The sequence below is a fragment of the Cebidichthys violaceus genome, unplaced genomic scaffold, assembly GCF_023349555.1.
Source record: "Cebidichthys violaceus isolate CVI_PGR_0920_01 unplaced genomic scaffold, fCebVio1.0.p SCAF_19, whole genome shotgun sequence".
Classification (NCBI taxonomy): domain Eukaryota; kingdom Metazoa; phylum Chordata; class Actinopteri; order Perciformes; family Stichaeidae; genus Cebidichthys; species Cebidichthys violaceus.
This window is the reverse complement of record NW_027176361.1, coordinates 4,021,659-4,039,211: the sequence shown is the minus strand read 5'-3', so window position 1 is coordinate 4,039,211 and position 17,553 is coordinate 4,021,659. Positions and strand designations below refer to the sequence as shown.

The following is a 17,553-nucleotide window of genomic DNA, read 5'->3' as shown; positions in this document are numbered from 1 at the left end:
GAATTTGATGGTGTTTCTTAAGGGCATTTAGTTGTCATTTGTTTATGAAATCTCAGTATGTATACTTACAAGCAATCCCCTGATTGATTTTCATATATTTCACTTGTAATCTCAAAAGATGGGAGGCAATTGCTTCTGACACCATTGCTAACATTCTGCAGAAATCCTTTACATATAGTGCTGCAGATTTTAAACTATTCAAACAATGCCACACTACAGACCTGACAGTGGGGCATCTGCGCACTGACCTCCTTGCAGCAGTAGAGGGAGCACGTTTGACAGCCTGGCGGGACTCTGCTTCCGCATTGAAAAACGTGGGTTGTGCAATGTCTTAGCAAACGCCGATCATTCTCAGTGTGAGCCAGAGGAGGGAGCCAGCTGGTCAATAATGAATCCTTTGTATAGTCACGGTATTGCATGGCACATGGTGAACAAAGTGATTCACTGTCACATTCTTCTACGCATGTCAATCATGGCCTGCGTGCAGTTTTTACAGTCATTAAAATGACTTGGTTTGATTCCATAAGGATACTGCAGATGTGGCATCAATCTTGGCTTGAAGGATGTCTTTCTCTGCTGGACCTGCCAAAAAGACATGATGGCAAAGGAGGTATGCTCATGCTGGTAGCAGCATAACAACTAAGCCGTCCCACTACACCTGAATGCAGCATTTCAACATGACTATCTTAGAAGGAATTTCGTTTAATTACTCAAGAATAAAAACAAACCCACAGTCCACCATGTTGGTTCAGTGTCTTTATTTAAACAAAAAGGCAGTACAAATGTCATAAAGTGTCATGATGTAGTTACATAGACATTACATTTGATAAACACTACATCAGAATGAGTTTCTGCAGATATTGTGATTGAACCACTGTCTAGCTTTTACTTTCACTTCTTTAAATGTATGAAGCACATATCTCAGCACCATATGCAAATAACACAACACTGCTTGAATGGGACAATGGATATTTATGGCTCTCAAAAGGCTCATACATTAACACTGTGTACCGTTCTGCTTTTAGACAATCATAGGGCCATTAACACCGGGTAAACTTGTTTCCTTCCCGTGGGCCCTACTAACGAGAGCTGACCGGATAAATCAATTGTGTAACAAGCTGACGGCATCTGAGTCCATGGAGACAAGATTAATGTTTTAACTAACCTATAAACACCTAGCGTTAAACTCCAAGTAATCAAGAGATTGGGTAAAGAGTGGGATACCTTTAGTGTCATATTCATTGTGAAATCAGCTGTAAAAACATCGTATTGACTCAACTAAAGCTTAGCATTTCAATAACAGACTAATGGTTCCAAACTTCAAACAGACTAAGAGTCGGGACCACTGAAATAACGATAATAGCTAGCAAAGTTTCGACAGTTTATATATTATTGGAATAAAACATTCACACAGCCGCTTCTTTTTTTAAGCTCGACATTTTCTGTAAATGCGCAGTTATGTGTCCGGTCAAGTTAGCCAACAAGAATATCCCAGACTCCATTTTTCTCGTTCACAACAAGAAGCATATCGTCAAACACCGCCATGTTGGGTGCTACTGGATTCCAACAATGCTAGCTAGAATAGCCCTTATTTATGTCCTCAGTGCGACATTATAACACAGCACATACCACCATTACTACACAACATACCCGTCAACTAACGTTACGTTGCAGCATTTAAACTAAGACAGAAGTTTCCTCACAAAACCAGGGCTTTACTCAGCTAACGTAGCTAATAATTAGGTTGCTGGAGGGCAGCTAGCTTAGCTAAACGTTTTGTCCCATAACGTTCATTACTGGCTACTTTACCTTGTTATATTGAGACATCTTCTGAGCATAATGACACTTTAACACGGCCCATAAAACATCCGAAGCCAACTACATTAGCTACGCGCAATAAATGTTGCGATTGTGTAAAATCAGACAAACAGCAGGGGACATACGGTCGTTGTCGGCAAAGTAGCCGTTAAGCAAAGTGAAGCTAACGAGATAGCTACAATGCTAAGAGAGGAAAAACGTTTGTATTTAACAATGTATTCAGTTAGCTCGTAAGTTACTAGTAACAATCATGCTTTTGAGACATTAATAAGTCAGAGGGCAATTAAATACACAGCGAACAGTTATTACAAACGAATGTTACTTAGCTTTAACCGCCAAAACGACGGTATTTCAGACTACTTTCGAAACGTGGCCTTCGACAATGTCTTACATTTTAACAATAAAATGAAATACATAAAAACAAATGAACAAAATAATTGGAAGTAAATTACACACAGAACATGTTCGTGTAAAAATTGTCAAAGGTTGTTTAAAAAACAATGTTGAATTAACACGTAAGGCTTCCCCCAGACTTTCCTGTAGGGCGTACGGAAAATCCAGTCCACTGGCCGGACATCACTCCCAGGCGAGTCCGAGGCTTGCAAAAAAGTCCGAGAGATCCAAAAATGCAGAGGACGAAAAACCGAGAAGTCGATGTGTTTCTAAAGTAGATAAAAAATAATCCATGATACAGTGTTTAGAGATGAAAATATAATGTATTTTGACCATTTTCCCCTGTTTAATCAAAGGTCTTAACAGGCCTCAGCCCTGAGCCTCTTTTCTTAGAGCCCAGGCTGATCTACAGCGAGACGAACGGGACAACAGAGATTTTTTTTATTTTTGCTCTGAGGGAAGAAATTCACATCGGCCACATTCGGCAAACATCGGAGGAAGGGCGGGTTTTGTTGAAATTATTCTAAGAAGGTGCATTTCTTCATAGCCATTGGTCGTCTATTTTGTACTCCTCAATATTAATAAGAAAACGGACGAATCGAGAGGGTTTTCATTGGATATTCATATTTCGCATGCAAAGCACACGAAGCACCGCCTACACTGTTTTAATAAAGCCAATCGGGGTGAGTTTATATTAACTCAACACCCGCCTATGATTCTGATTCGTTAAAAAAATAAACGTGCTCTCTAATTGGCTGTACGTATGACTAAATTAATTATTCATACAACTGTCTTGAATGGCCAATGAGCGTTTTACTACGGCGATCCATGTCCCACCCTCCGAAGAGTCAGCCCCTGTCTTTCTGAGTGAGCAACCCCGTAGTATCTACTCAGTCTATAAAACCAAGCGTTGAGCCGCTTCACGTTCAGAAGCGCTCAGAGCGCTCCAGAGGGTAAATCAAAAAAGGGAAGGGAACAGTCGGTAGCCATCATACTTAGGACCTAAACAGTAGTAACTTGGTTATAAAGGCTAACGACAGCAGAGGTCCCTGGGATATCGCCTTCGGAGACTTTCCGGTCACCGTTGGCGGACTGACCAGAGTCGTGGTGGCAATTTAAAGGCTGTTCCTGCTCACAAAGCGGCGTGCCGAGGAAGGACGCGTCTCTTTGAATACACAGGATGCACGGACCGCCCTCCGGCGACAGCGCATGCCCATTGCGCACGATCAAGAGAGTTCAATTCGGCATCATCAGCCCAGATGAGCTTGTAGGTTTTCTTTTTGGGGTATTTTATTAATTTACCGGACAGATCACACATCACGTATACAGTGTCTTGATTATTCTTGTAGCTTAACGTTTGTGGCATAAGACATGGTTCTGTTTACAACGGTAAATGCTCGCTGTTAGCCTAGCCTAGCTAACTAGCTGTGTCAAGCTGGTGGAGCTCGTGCTAACTAGCATGTTGCAGGAAGTTTGAAAAACTAAGCACAACATTCTCAAAAACGGATCCATGCTATCACATGAATTAAACCCCCATTTTATTTGTACAATGTACCTGGTAGGCCCATCGGTAATTAAAATGTTTGCTTAATTTATGGCTTTTCGTCATGGACATAGCTCGCTTGGTTTATTACAAACTCGTCGCATTGGTTTATTCACACAATCAATTAATAAAAGGGTACCTAAACAAAGTCCGATATGCATGTTTTCTTTAACTCAGTAATGGATCTTTAGTAGGTTAGAATATTATATTATGTAATTAAGCATACCGTTTCATATGAAAGTTGAGGTTTACGGAACTTTATTTTAGCCAAACTCAGCTATCGTTCTGCTACATTGTTTTTTTACATCCGTTCATTGAATTATTGTTTAGCACTGAATATTTGATTATGGTTTATATAAACTGTTTATGTACATTTAGATCTGAATAAGAATGCTTGTCAAAAAATAATATTTGTGATTGACACATGCACAGGATGGTAGATGATTAGCTGCCGATCATTGTGTGTGTGTGTGTGTGGTTATATTTACACATGAATTATGTCTTTCTCCCCAGAAACGGATGTCGGTTACTGAAGGGGGAATCAAGTACCCCGAAACAACAGAAGGTGGACGTCCTAAACTTGGTGGCCTTATGGACCCAAGACAAGGGGTCATAGAACGGACTGGAAGATGTCAGACATGTGCAGGTATAACGTTGTGTTAGCGTTTCATGCTGAATATATATAATCGATCAGTTGGCTGCTGTCCCTTATCTGCATTACTCGATGATATAAACCGTTTTTTTTTTTTTTTTCCCCTCAGGCAACATGACGGAATGCCCCGGCCACTTTGGGCACATAGAGTTGGCAAAGCCAGTTTTTCACGTCGGCTTCGTAAACAAGATCATGAAGGTTCTTCGATGCGTCTGTTTCTTTTGCTCGAAGCTATTAGTGGATTCGGTGAGTACAGGATAATAATCCACCGATATTTTTTATCATAAAAGCATAATTTCAGTCTTGTTTCTGGCTTTTATTGTGATGTTGAACTTGGTCCCATTGCTGTTACCTGCAGAACAATCCAAAGATCAAAGACATCCTTATAAAATCTAAAGGGCAGCCCAGGAAACGCTTGACACATGTGTACGAGCTGTGCAAAGGAAAAAACATCTGTGAAGGAGGAGAGGAGATGGACAACAAGTTTGGAATGGAACAGCAGGAGACCGAAGAGGACATCAGCAAGGAGAAGGTAGTCTTTTTTTTTTTTTGTCCCAGTTGACGGGCATTTTGGCTCTCAACATTCACAGCGCTGGCCCAGCTTATTTTCTTTCACTCACTCTTTCCTTCGCTCCCCACGATGTGACTCACACAGGGCCACGGTGGCTGCGGGCGCTACCAGCCGCGCATCAGACGCTCTGGCCTGGAGCTGTATGCCGAGTGGAAGCACGTGAATGAGGATTCGCAGGAGAAGAAGATCCTGCTGAGCCCCGAGCGCGTGCACGAGATCTTCAAGCGCATCTCGGACGAAGAGGACGTCATCTTGGGCATGGACCCCAAGTTTGCCCGACCAGAATGGATGATTGTAACTGTGTTGCCTGTGCCGCCGCTGGCTGTCCGGCCTGCTGTAGTTATGCAGGGCTCTGCTCGCAACCAGGTAAACTAATCTGACCCCAGGCTGTTTTTTGTTGTTGTTACACTGCATGTTTTGTTCCTACACGTTTCTAAGATGTGTAATAATGAGATCTATACTTGACGACGATGATGAAAATAACAACAAATCACCAATTAACTCTGTTTTCAAAGGATGATTTGACCCACAAGCTGGCTGACATCGTCAAAATCAACAACCAGCTGAGAAGAAACGAGCAGAGTGGCGCTGCCGCTCACGTCATAGCTGAAGATGTCAAACTGCTCCAGTTCCATGTAGCCACCATGGTGGACAACGAATTGCCAGGCCTGCCAAGGGTGTGTATTCACTTCCTTGTTGCCTTAAATGTAGAGTTAGATTAATACCCAGTGCAAGATTCAATTGAGTACCTAAATAACAATTAATTTTTCCTTTCACAGGCAATGCAAAAGTCCGGCCGCCCTCTCAAATCCCTAAAACAGCGTCTAAAGGGGAAGGAGGGGCGAGTCCGAGGCAACCTCATGGGCAAGCGTGTGGACTTCTCTGCGCGAACGGTCATCACCCCCGACCCCAACCTGCAGATCGACCAAGTGGGCGTACCACGATCCATAGCGGCCAACATGACCTTCCCGGAAATAGTCACACCCTTTAACATTGACAGGTCAGCTGATTCAACTTAATGTGGGAAAACCTATTTCTATTCCTCGTGAAATTTGATGTCAGCTAATTGATTCTGACGACGATCTTAGATTACAAGAGCTGGTGCGAAGAGGCAACAGCCAGTACCCAGGAGCCAAATACATCATCCGGGACAACGGAGACAGAATTGACCTGCGATTCCACCCGAAACCAAGTGATCTTCACCTGCAGATTGGCTACAAGGCAAGACTGAAATACTTCCACGCAGCTCCAGAACCACTAAAACTATCTTTTGTCAGATGATGATTTGAAATATATATTTTATACTAACTTAAACTCTGTGTTTAGGTGGAGAGACACATGTGTGATGGCGACATCATCATCTTCAACAGACAACCTACACTACATAAAATGTCCATGATGGGGCACAGGGTGCGGATTCTGCCGTGGTCCACGTTCCGACTCAACCTCAGGTACCAAATCAAGACACACACAGCTGGCTTTTATAATTACTTAATGGTGATTTTTGGCATATTAATTTGGTCTAAATATTCCTATGTGGTGACGCAGTTCTAACATCTCATCCTCTGGTCTTCCTTCAGTGTCACCACTCCATACAACGCCGACTTTGACGGGGATGAGATGAACCTCCACCTGCCTCAGTCCCTGGAGACGAGGGCAGAGATCCAGGAGCTGGCCATGGTGCCGCGTATGATCGTCACACCCCAGTCCAACAGGCCCGTCATGGGTATCGTGCAGGACACCCTCACGGCCGTCCGCAAGTTCACCAAACGAGATGTCTTCTTAGAGAGGGTAAGGGATTGTGACGAGGGGGGGGGGGGGGGGGGGATCACCAGCCGCTGTTTTCTTCTGGTTGTAAAGGGTCTTAACGCTGTGCCTTTCTCTACTACAGGGGGAAGTGATGAACCTCCTCATGTTCCTCTCCACCTGGGACGGGAAAGTGCCTCAGCCGGCCATCCTCAAGCCCCGTCCTCTGTGGACGGGCAAGCAGATCTTCAGCCTAATCATTCCGGGACACATCAACGTGATCCGCACACACAGCACGCATCCCGACGAGGAAGACAGCGGCCCTTACAAGCACATCTCGCCCGGGGACACCAAGGTACAAGTCCCTGATTAATCGTGTGGGGATTCGACAATGGCAATGAATGACAATGCAAGTGACCCTACGTTCAACTCGTGTCACACGCAGGTCATAGTGGAGAACGGCGAGCTGATCATGGGAATCCTGTGTAAGAAATCTCTGGGAACCTCAGCCGGCTCCCTCGTCCACATCTCCTACCTGGAGATGGGCCACGACATCACCAGACTCTTCTACTCCAACATTCAGACGGTGGTCAACAACTGGCTGCTCATCGAGGGTGAGTGAACATACCGAAACACCCGTTTTAATCTTTGCCTTTTGTTTTGTCTTAATATTTATGAGTTTACTCTTGATATATTTGCCTCAGGTCATTCCATTGGTATTGGTGACTCTATTGCTGATGCAAAGACCTACCTTGACATCCAGAACACCATCAAGAAGGCCAAACAGGATGTGATAGAAGTAAGCGCAACACATCTCTAAAACCCCACAGAATTACTAAAATGGGGTTATTGCAACATAGTTCTGCCTGTTTTTAGAGAAGTTTACATATTTCCGTTCCGCTTTTTTTTTTTTTTTTTTTTGCCAGGTCATCGAGAAAGCTCACAACAACGAGCTGGAGCCGACCCCCGGTAACACGCTGAGGCAGACCTTTGAGAACCAGGTGAATCGAATCCTCAACGATGCTCGTGACAAGACGGGATCCTCAGCCCAGAAGTCTCTCTCTGAGTACAACAACTTCAAGTCCATGGTGGTGGCTGGCTCTAAGGGATCAAAGATTAACATCTCGCAGGTAAAGGAATCCATCCAACTGTCGTTAACCTCATTATAGATGAATCATAGCTTGTATTGTACATCGCCTCACCGCTCATCTTACCTCCGTGTTCAGGTTATTGCCGTGGTGGGGCAGCAGAACGTGGAGGGTAAACGAATCCCCTTTGGCTTCAAACACCGCACGCTGCCTCACTTCATCAAGGATGATTACGGTCCTGAGAGCAGAGGCTTTGTGGAGAACTCCTACCTGGCCGGCCTGACTCCCACAGAGTTCTTCTTCCACGCCATGGGAGGCAGAGAGGGTCTGATCGACACGGCCGTCAAGACTGCCGAGACTGGTGAGTCCAGGCAGCTGGGTGGGAGAGCGCAGGAAGACACGGGTCGAGTTATGGTTCATAAATGCACACGGGTGGGGTTTTTTAACGTGGTGAATCCGTTCCTAACTCACCAGGTTACATCCAGCGTCGTCTCATCAAGTCTATGGAGTCGGTGATGGTGAAGTACGACGGCACGGTGCGTAACTCCATCAACCAGGTGGTTCAGTTGCGGTACGGCGAGGACGGCCTGGCGGGAGAGAACGTTGAGTTCCAAAACGTGGCAACACTCAAACCCTCGCACAAGGCCTTCGAAAAGAAGTAAGTCACACGTCCATACACTCAGTTTTATTCCCAAAGTCCCAAATGTTACAGCAAACATTTACTTAACCATGTGCATGATCTTCACTCTTTTCTCGTCTTGTCTAATCCGTCTAGGTTTAGGTTTGATTGCACCAATGAGCGAGCGCTGAGGCGGATGCTGCAGGAAGACGTAGTGAAAGACGTATTGACCAATGCCCATGTGCAGGGCTCGCTGGAGAGGGAGTTTGACAAGATGAAGGAGGACAGAGAGGTCCTTCGAGCCATTTTCCCCACCGGGGACAGTAAGGTGGGTGCTCACATCTGCTCTTTTAGTAGTCTCTTGGGCTGCCACGTGAAATGAAAAATATTCACATACTGCAATGTTTCCCCTACGCCTGCAGGTGGTGCTGCCATGCAACCTGGCCAGAATGATCTGGAACGCTCAGAAGATCTTCCGAATCAACACTCGAACCCCGACAGACCTCAATCCTCTAAGGGTGGTCGAGGGTAAGCTCAAAAATAACAAACCTCATCAACCTTTACGAATGATACATCACCGCTCTGTGTATTTGTCCTCTGTAGACGGATCTGTTAACTGCTGCTCAGACAGTTCCTTCTTATATTTAGTTAGGATTTTGTGAACCATCTAATTCTACTTGCTGTAGAATTAGAACTAGTAGGCCGTGGCCTGACCTCAGGTGACCCCTTAAAGCCATGTCAAAGCCGTCTGGTGAATCCCTGCGCGTTACATAACAAGTAGAGCAGTTCAAGTCCTGGTCTCTCTCTTAGCCAGAGAGAGAAAAAGATCTCTTACAGCATCGCAGTAGTAATTTTATAGAATTTTTAGACGAAACAAAACTACACCAGAAAGCCTCATAAATGTCAATACGGGACGCGATGCATCAGCGACACAAGAATGGGGAAAAAAAATGTCTTATCTTTGCAATCTCCAGGTCTGCAGGATCTGAGCAAGAAGCTGGTGATTGTGAATGGTGACGACCCGCTGAGTAGACAGGCCCAGCAGAACGCCACTCTGCTCTTCAACATCCACCTGCGCTCCACGCTCTGCTCCAAACGCATGACCGAGGAGTTCCGCCTCTCCACAGAGGCTTACGACTGGCTGCTGGGAGAGATTGAGACCAAATTCAACCACTCTATCGTAAGTTCAGCATATTCAGATCGCGACCAAACCCTTTTAGCGATTGGGGGGGGGGGGGGACACGACTTCTCTTCAATCTCATGCTTTCCTCCGTCCTCAGGCTCACCCGGGTGAAATGGTCGGCGCTCTGGCCGCTCAGTCTCTGGGAGAGCCGGCCACCCAGATGACCCTGAACACTTTCCACTACGCCGGCGTGTCGGCCAAGAACGTAACACTCGGCGTGCCTCGTCTAAAGGAGTTGATCAACATCTCCAAGAGGCCCAAAACACCCTCGCTGACGGTGTTCCTGCTGGGTCAGGCAGCCCGCGACGCCGAGCGGGCCAAGGACATCCTCTGTCGACTGGAGCACACCACACTGCGAAAGGTGTGAGAGGGAAAGCTGTCGGTCGTCCGCGACCCTTCTCGCCTCGCCAAAAAAACGATTTCGGCGGCAACTAAACGTCTGCCTTCTCACTTTAGGTGACGGCCAACACCGCCATCTACTACGACCCCAACCCCCAAAACACGGTGGTGGCCGAGGACCAGGAGTGGGTGAACGTCTACTACGAGATGCCCGACTTCGACGTGACGCGCATCTCTCCCTGGCTGCTGCGCATCGAGCTCGACCGCAAGCACATGACCGACCGCAAGCTGACTATGGAGCAGATCGCGGAGAAGATCAACGCAGGTGGGCCGCGCGCACATATTCAGCAGTCTGTGGTTTTTAACGGGAAGGAGGTGGTTTTCCTCGATGACACTTTGTTTGTTTTTCCCTGCAAGGTTTCGGAGACGATCTAAACTGTATTTTCAATGACGACAATGCCGAGAAGCTGGTTCTGCGAATCAGAATCATGAACAGCGATGAGAATAAGTTCCAAGAGGTGAGCATCAATATTGCATTCAGTATCGCCCTCTAGTCAGTTTCAATATTAAATCATTAATATCTGTGTGTTCTTCTTCTAGGACGAGGAGGTGGTGGACAAAATGGATGACGATGTGTTCTTGAGGTGCATCGAGTCCAACATGCTGACAGACATGACCCTGCAAGGCATTGAGCAGATCAGCAAGGTAACGGACGCACTAACATTAGTATTCACCCCCAGTAGTTTTCTCCCACAAAGCTGTCAGCAGTAACAACAGAGAGATACCCGTCTGTGGCTATAAGTCAACGGTCACACTCTTCTCCCCCAGGTGTACATGCACTTGCCCCAGACTGACAACAAGAAGAAGATCATCATCACGGAGGAGGGCGAGTTCAAGGCCCTGCAGGAGTGGATCCTCGAGACGGACGGCGTGAGCCTCATGAGGGTCCTCAGCGAGAAGGACGTCGACCCCGTCAGGACCACCTCCAACGACATTGTGGAGATCTTCACGGTACGAAAGCGCAATTCGTAGCTCCGTCTCAGCTGTACAATCACAGCGGATCAAGACAAATATTTACCTTCTCCCTCTCCCTCTCCCTCTCTCTCTCTCTCCCTCTCTCTCTCCGTCTCATGTAGGTCTTGGGCATTGAGGCCGTGCGAAAGGCTCTGGAGAGGGAGTTGTACCACGTCATCTCCTTTGACGGCTCCTACGTCAACTACCGCCACTTGTCTTTGCTCTGCGACACCATGACCAGCCGCGGTCACCTGATGGCCATCACACGTCACGGCATCAACCGTCAAGACACGGGGCCGCTCATGAAGTGTTCCTTTGAGGAGACGGTGAGAGAACGAGACTTCACGCAACTACTGCCGGTAGTAAAGAAGAAAAAAAAGGACAATTTTAATAACTATTCAACATTTTCCTCCTCCAGGTGGATGTGTTGATGGAGGCGTCCTCCCACGCTGAGAGTGACCCCATGAAGGGTGTGTCGGAGAACATCATGCTCGGCCAGCTCGCCCCGGCCGGTACAGGATGCTTCGACCTGCTGTTGGACGCTGAGAAGTGTAAATACGGCATGGAGATCCCTACGAACATTCCCGGGATCAGCGTGGCTGGACGTGAGTGGGGGGGACGGGACTGTTTGTTGGATATAATCCAGAATTGTGTCTGTTGTAGATGTAGTGTACGAGCTGTGATACTTATGTTCTGTACCCGTCCTATTTGCAGCCACTGGAATGTTCTTTGGCACGGTGCCGAGTCCCATGAGTGGCATGTCTCCTGCCATGACCCCGTGGAACACCGGAGCGACACCGGCCTACGGCGCCTGGTCTCCCAGTGTCGGTGAGTGTTTGCTCAGGTTGCTTCGGCTCCTCTTTTTTTTGGGGGGGGTGAGGGGTGGGAGGTTTCCTTGACTGAGTTTTGTCCGTTTGTGTTTTTCCTCCAGGAAGCGGCATGACCCCTGGAGCAGCCGGCTTCTCTCCCAGTGCAGCGTCTGACGCTAGTGGCTTCTCTCCGGGATATTCCCCGGCCTGGTCTCCCACTCCCGGGTCCCCAGGATCTCCAGGACCGGCCAGCCCGTACATCCCATCTCCAGGTTAGACAAAATAGCTTATTAATGACCTAAAATATGAAAAGAATTCCATAATACACAGTATTTAGATTATGTAAGGAAGAAAAACAGAACTATTGAACAGATATTTAAGTTCTTTTTTTGTTCTGTTGAACTTAAAGTAAGCATTTTCTCCACCCGTTTTCTCCTTAGGTGGAGCCATGTCACCTAACTACTCCCCCACCTCCCCGGCCTACGAGCCTCGCTCCCCCGGAGGCTACACCCCACAGAGCCCCGGCTACTCCCCGACATCGCCCTCCTACTCCCCCACTTCCCCCTCTTACTCCCCAACCAGCCCCAACTACAGCCCGACATCTCCCTCCTACTCGCCCACCTCGCCCAGTTACTCCCCGACGTCTCCGTCCTATTCTCCCACGTCTCCGTCTTACTCCCCGACGTCTCCCTCCTACTCCCCCACCTCCCCGTCCTACTCCCCCACGTCCCCGTCCTACTCCCCCACCTCGCCGAGCTACAGCCCGACGTCGCCGAGCTACAGCCCGACGTCGCCCAGCTACTCGCCCACCTCGCCTTCCTACTCCCCCACCTCCCCCTCTTATTCTCCAACCTCTCCCTCCTACTCCCCCACCTCCCCGTCCTACTCCCCCACCTCTCCCTCCTACTCGCCGACCAGCCCGAGCTACAGCCCGACATCGCCGAACTACACGCCCACCTCGCCCAGCTACTCCCCCACCTCTCCTTCCTACTCCCCTACATCGCCCTCTTATTCCCCGACCTCCCCCAATTACACCCCGACCAGCCCCAACTACTCCCCCACTTCTCCCTCGTACTCCCCCACCTCTCCGTCCTACTCCCCCTCCAGTCCGCGTTACACCCCGCAGTCGCCCACCTACACACCCAGCTCCCCCTCCTACAGCCCCAGCTCCCCCTCCTACTCCCCCACCTCCCCCAAATACACCCCGACTTCCCCCTCATACAGCCCCAGTTCCCCGGAGTACACCCCCACCTCTCCCAAGTACTCCCCCACGTCGCCAAAGTACTCGCCGACATCGCCGAAGTACTCGCCGACTTCTCCCACCTACTCGCCAACAACTCCAAAATACAGCCCCACCTCCCCTACCTACTCCCCCACCTCGCCCACATACACCCCCACCAGCCCCAAATACTCCCCCACCTCCCCTACTTACTCCCCAACATCTCCCAAGTACTCCCCCACGTCTCCTACGTACTCGCCCACTAGTCCTAAAGGCTCCACGTACAGCCCCACCTCCCCCGGATACAGCCCCACCTCCCCCACCTACAGCCCGGCCATCAGCCCAGACGACAGCGACGAGGAGAATAACTGATGAGCCGCGGAGGAGGAGGAGGAGGGGAGGCAGCTGAAGGAACCCGTCACCTCACGGTGGACACTTGAAGGAACCCCGACACCTCGTGGGTGGACACCTGAAGGACAGCACCTTTTAACCAGCTGGAGGTGGCGGTGCTTCTAGCCACAGGGGTCCTAATTGTGATTGTTTTTCTTTTGGGGAAATCTCTCCATTGGGACCTCTGTTATGCTCCCGTCTTTACCATCAGACCCCCCCCCCCCTCTTTACCACAAGAAATTGTTAAAACTATTGTGTGGAAGACTTGACTGCTGCCTGAAGGAAGGAAAAAAAAAAAAAAAAGGCTGCCTTTTGAAATAGTTTTTTTAAATTTTCACACAAGGTGTCGGGGCGAAACTGAAAAATCAGGAGGGAATGAATGAAAAGGAGAGGAAGGTGTGGCGAACACGTAACGGGGAGAAAAAGTCCCTTTTTAACTTAATAGTGTACTGCATCCAGTCTCTCTCTCTCTCTCGTTCTCCAAGTGTCGGGTGTATAGTTGTGGAAAGCGTACATTTTGCCAAAAGCCTTTTGAAAAGAGGATTGTATTCATCACTAAAGCATAAGCTCTCAAGAAAATCAAGGAGGTTTAGACTTTGTTTACTGCATATTTCACCTAGTTAGACCGTAGCTGCTTTTGTAAAAGTACAGTTTGGGGGAGTTTGTTTCGTGGCTCAAAGATGGAGCTTTAGGTGTTTGATACGCGGTTGGGTCAGAAGAAATACATACGTGATAGGAGAGAGAAACTGGCTTGCAGGAAAGAATAAATGTCCCTCTTGAACATCATTAACTACACGGGTGGATGTAGCCACCATCGCGCCCCCCCCCCCCCCCCCTCTTCGCCTTCACGCTCCAAAGACAAAACCTGAAAGATGTCGTTAAACACCCACCAGCATCTTCTTGTTCTACACCATTTGGAGACGTGTGCATCAAAAGCAAAAAAAAAAAAAACTTTTCCAGATAAAATTCTTTCCTTGACATTGGGAATTTAAAGATTTATATGACAAAAAATAAAATGATTATTCTGTCTTTAATTTTGTTTCTAGGAGGAAGCGGGGCACACATGGACGAGGGACACTAGTTTTGCCGTTGCTGCTTCCGTCATTGTTTGCATGAGTAGCACATGTTAATACATTTTAATCGAGCTTTAGGTTTAAATCTTCTTTTTTTTTTCAAATCCCTCCCACACCTCGGTAATCTCGCTCCCATTTCTGATAGCTGACGTGTACACAGGTTTATTTGGACTACTCAATTTATTTAAGAAAGAAAGTTAAATACTATTCTGTGTGAATATGAATAGAGGAAAACTACGATTTTGTTTTTGTTTTTGGCTTTTCTCTTGTTTGCTTCTGGTGACTGTAAACCTGTTAGCAGGCTCATGTTTGTGTACTGTGGATGAAGAGGCAGGGGACGGAGGGGAGTGCTTTTTATTTTTTCTCCCCCGTTCTCGACAGTTTGAGGTTTCTGCCATGACGGCAACTGCTCTTTTTTTTTTTTTTTTTTTTACTAACACATCGCATGCTGTCCCTCAGGTCGTGGCGACGCTTCAGTTAAAGGGAGAGTTCGGGGGTTTTCACTTCTCGGGACGCCAGAGGGCAACATTTGTCCTCCTGCTGGCCTTTTTTCTTTTCAACGGCATTGAACATTTTATTTCTTTTAGGCAGAGATTGTCCAAAGAAACAGCACTTTTGGCCTCTGTTAAAAAAAACAAAAACAATCCTTACCCACTACATTAGTGCGAACTTTCTTTTTGGATATGGGTGCTTTCTCACACGGCTCCGCCTAGTTTGATTGTGTTAAGGAACCGTCCGTACGCCTGATGACGATGATGATGGAAACATTAATTTCCTTTCCCTCCTCGTTCCATTTGCATCTTTCGACGCGGTTTTTGAATTTCTCGGACTAGCTGGGTCTCCTCCCTCTTCCCTCTTCATCCACAAGTGATCCTCTTTCTGAAATCAGTGTTTCTTTTTTCTACCAGTGTATGTACCAGTGACGAGGGGAATCATAGGGGGGGGTATGGATCTGACTGGGAGTCCTGAGGAAAATGAAACACAGCCAGTAATCTTTTGGGTTTTGTTCTGAAACTGTTTAAATGATTTGTCATGACTGACTTGGTCGTGAATTGAAAGAACTGCGTCTTCTAGCCTTTTTTGAGATAAAGCAGGTTTGGTGAATGCACTTCTAGATATTGTGGTGGACCTAAGCCCCAGACATTGTGATGTTTTGTCCACCACGCTTGCATCTAAATCCTGTTGTCTTAACTGTGTGCTGTCCAGTCAGTTCAGGACATCAGGACTCCCAGGTTGTGTGAATGTGTGTATGCGTGTGCAGTTAGTGTGCGTCTGAGGGCGAGACAGGGTTTCAAACTGAGGAAAGACTTCACATGTCTGGGCAAAGGAAGGTGTAACTTGAAATTGCCACTGTATAGAAATCAATTCATTATCTCACTTTCTGTATCTCTGTTCTGTTTGTTTTTTGACTTGGAAAAACATGAATAAAAGTTTTACTACACATCTGTCTTGACTTTTTTTTTTAACTATAGTTAAAAGATATAGAGACAAATACTGGTGTACTTTACCTTTTTTGTAATTGGGGTGAAGTATATTAAGTATATTCTGTACTTCAGGACACTTTAGAGACAATTATATGCCACTATAGCCCAGTTCATTCCAGAGGGAAACATGTTTTAACCCAGTTTAACTCCTATATTTGACAAACTTCAACACAATTTTTTGATTTTGTATAAAAACATACATCATAAAGTTCTAGTATCCTTACATTGCTTAAACGGCAATGATATAATACATAAGATGGCTTCATAGAACAGAGTTCATCATGATGGCCATTTTTTACTTTTGATAGTTTAAAGTAAATATCGCTGATAATATTTATGCACTTTTAAGAGACTTTTACTTGCAATTAAGTAGGTTTGCAGTGTTGTATTGCTAGTTTTACTTAATACTCCTATTTGTTTGCATTCTGATAGCCAGAGAACATACTTCTCTTCTGATGGACAGTTTAACAAGGCAACAGACGATCACTTGATGAGTCCTGATGGAAAACAGCTGTGCCAGTGAACCACGTGACCTGTCGTAATGTAGCTTTATATTTAGTTCTAGCTCCATCTCCATTATTTGTGCCATCTCTCCTCTCCAGCGGGTAACAAACCCTCTTTGTGTTGCCTTGCCTGGCCACAAGATGGAGAGAGTGAAAGCTGAGAGCTCACTGTGATGCCTTCGTTTCCCCAGAAGAGGTCACTCAAAGCCCAATACAGTAGCTCAGGCTGCTCCACTTACAGATGTTATCAATAACCCTTTCACATAGTTAACTCGCCTTATGTCACACTGTGTGACAGTATCGTATATGTATCGTTTGTTCCAGCTCCTCATTGAAGCTGTATGATATCTACACTGAGTGAAACACTGAAACTCATTCACGCATAGCTGCACCATTAATTAGATTATTGGTGTCATGTGCTTTAGTTTTTAAGCTGTAATCAGGCTGTTTTTTTTTTTTACATCATTTGAAACCCAGGTGTTTATTTAATTTTACTCTATTGACTTTTATTCATAGATTTAAAAATAAATACATTTTGTTATAATGTTTACTCTGTGAAGCACGTTTGGCTGCGTGTTTGTATGACAGGTGCTCTATAAATAAATAAAGTTGAGTTCATTTTATGCACATTTCCACAAAGTCCTACCTGACATATGATGTGCTATCTTTGGATCTCCTCTCAGCACAACGTGAGTTGGTAATCAGACTCCTCAAAGGGTTAAATAAAGCTTCTCTGAGAGATCAGAGATTACTGTTTTGATATTTAGTTACATGGTCTGTCGGCTACTGATTACCTTATTTATTCATTTTTCTGTTTGCTTAAACGTGTGCGCATTTTCTTGTTTACATTTTAATTCCACCTCATTTAAAACTTTTACTCCGATGTAATCCAGTTGACTGGGTGGTGCTTATCTAAACTCAAGTCAGACTGATCTTTCCTCTCCTGTATGCGGCTCCGTCAGGTCGATAATGTTTACCTGAGGGAGCGATGAATCACAGGTTTCTCTCTGAGGTTTCACCGTGCTTTCGACATGGGCGTGTTTGATTTGGGGGAAAATCATGTATGACTACCAGGTGTGTTGAGATCGGTTGCTGTGGGGATATTTACC

The 17,553-nt window shown here is 46.4% G+C and overlaps 1 protein-coding gene across 1 annotated transcript; it reads left to right on the top strand.

Moving 5' to 3' along the window:
- Positions 1–3,152: 3,152 nt before the first annotated feature.
- On the top strand, positions 3,153–15,898 carry polr2a (RNA polymerase II subunit A). The gene is made up of 29 exons (XM_068713299.1): positions 3,153–3,478; positions 4,268–4,400; positions 4,516–4,652; positions 4,765–4,938; positions 5,062–5,343; positions 5,493–5,654; positions 5,757–5,977; positions 6,066–6,198; positions 6,304–6,428; positions 6,558–6,768; positions 6,869–7,078; positions 7,169–7,337; positions 7,428–7,522; positions 7,650–7,853; positions 7,950–8,172; positions 8,286–8,469; positions 8,587–8,758; positions 8,853–8,958; positions 9,405–9,610; positions 9,711–9,974; positions 10,070–10,277; positions 10,370–10,470; positions 10,553–10,657; positions 10,781–10,963; positions 11,089–11,292; positions 11,385–11,571; positions 11,681–11,794; positions 11,898–12,047; positions 12,216–15,898. Exons 1-29 carry the CDS (start codon positions 3,392–3,394, stop codon positions 13,364–13,366), a joined length of 5,901 nt encoding a protein of 1,966 aa, XP_068569400.1. The 5' UTR covers positions 3,153–3,391; the 3' UTR covers positions 13,367–15,898.
- Positions 15,899–17,553: the final 1,655 nt, after the last annotated feature.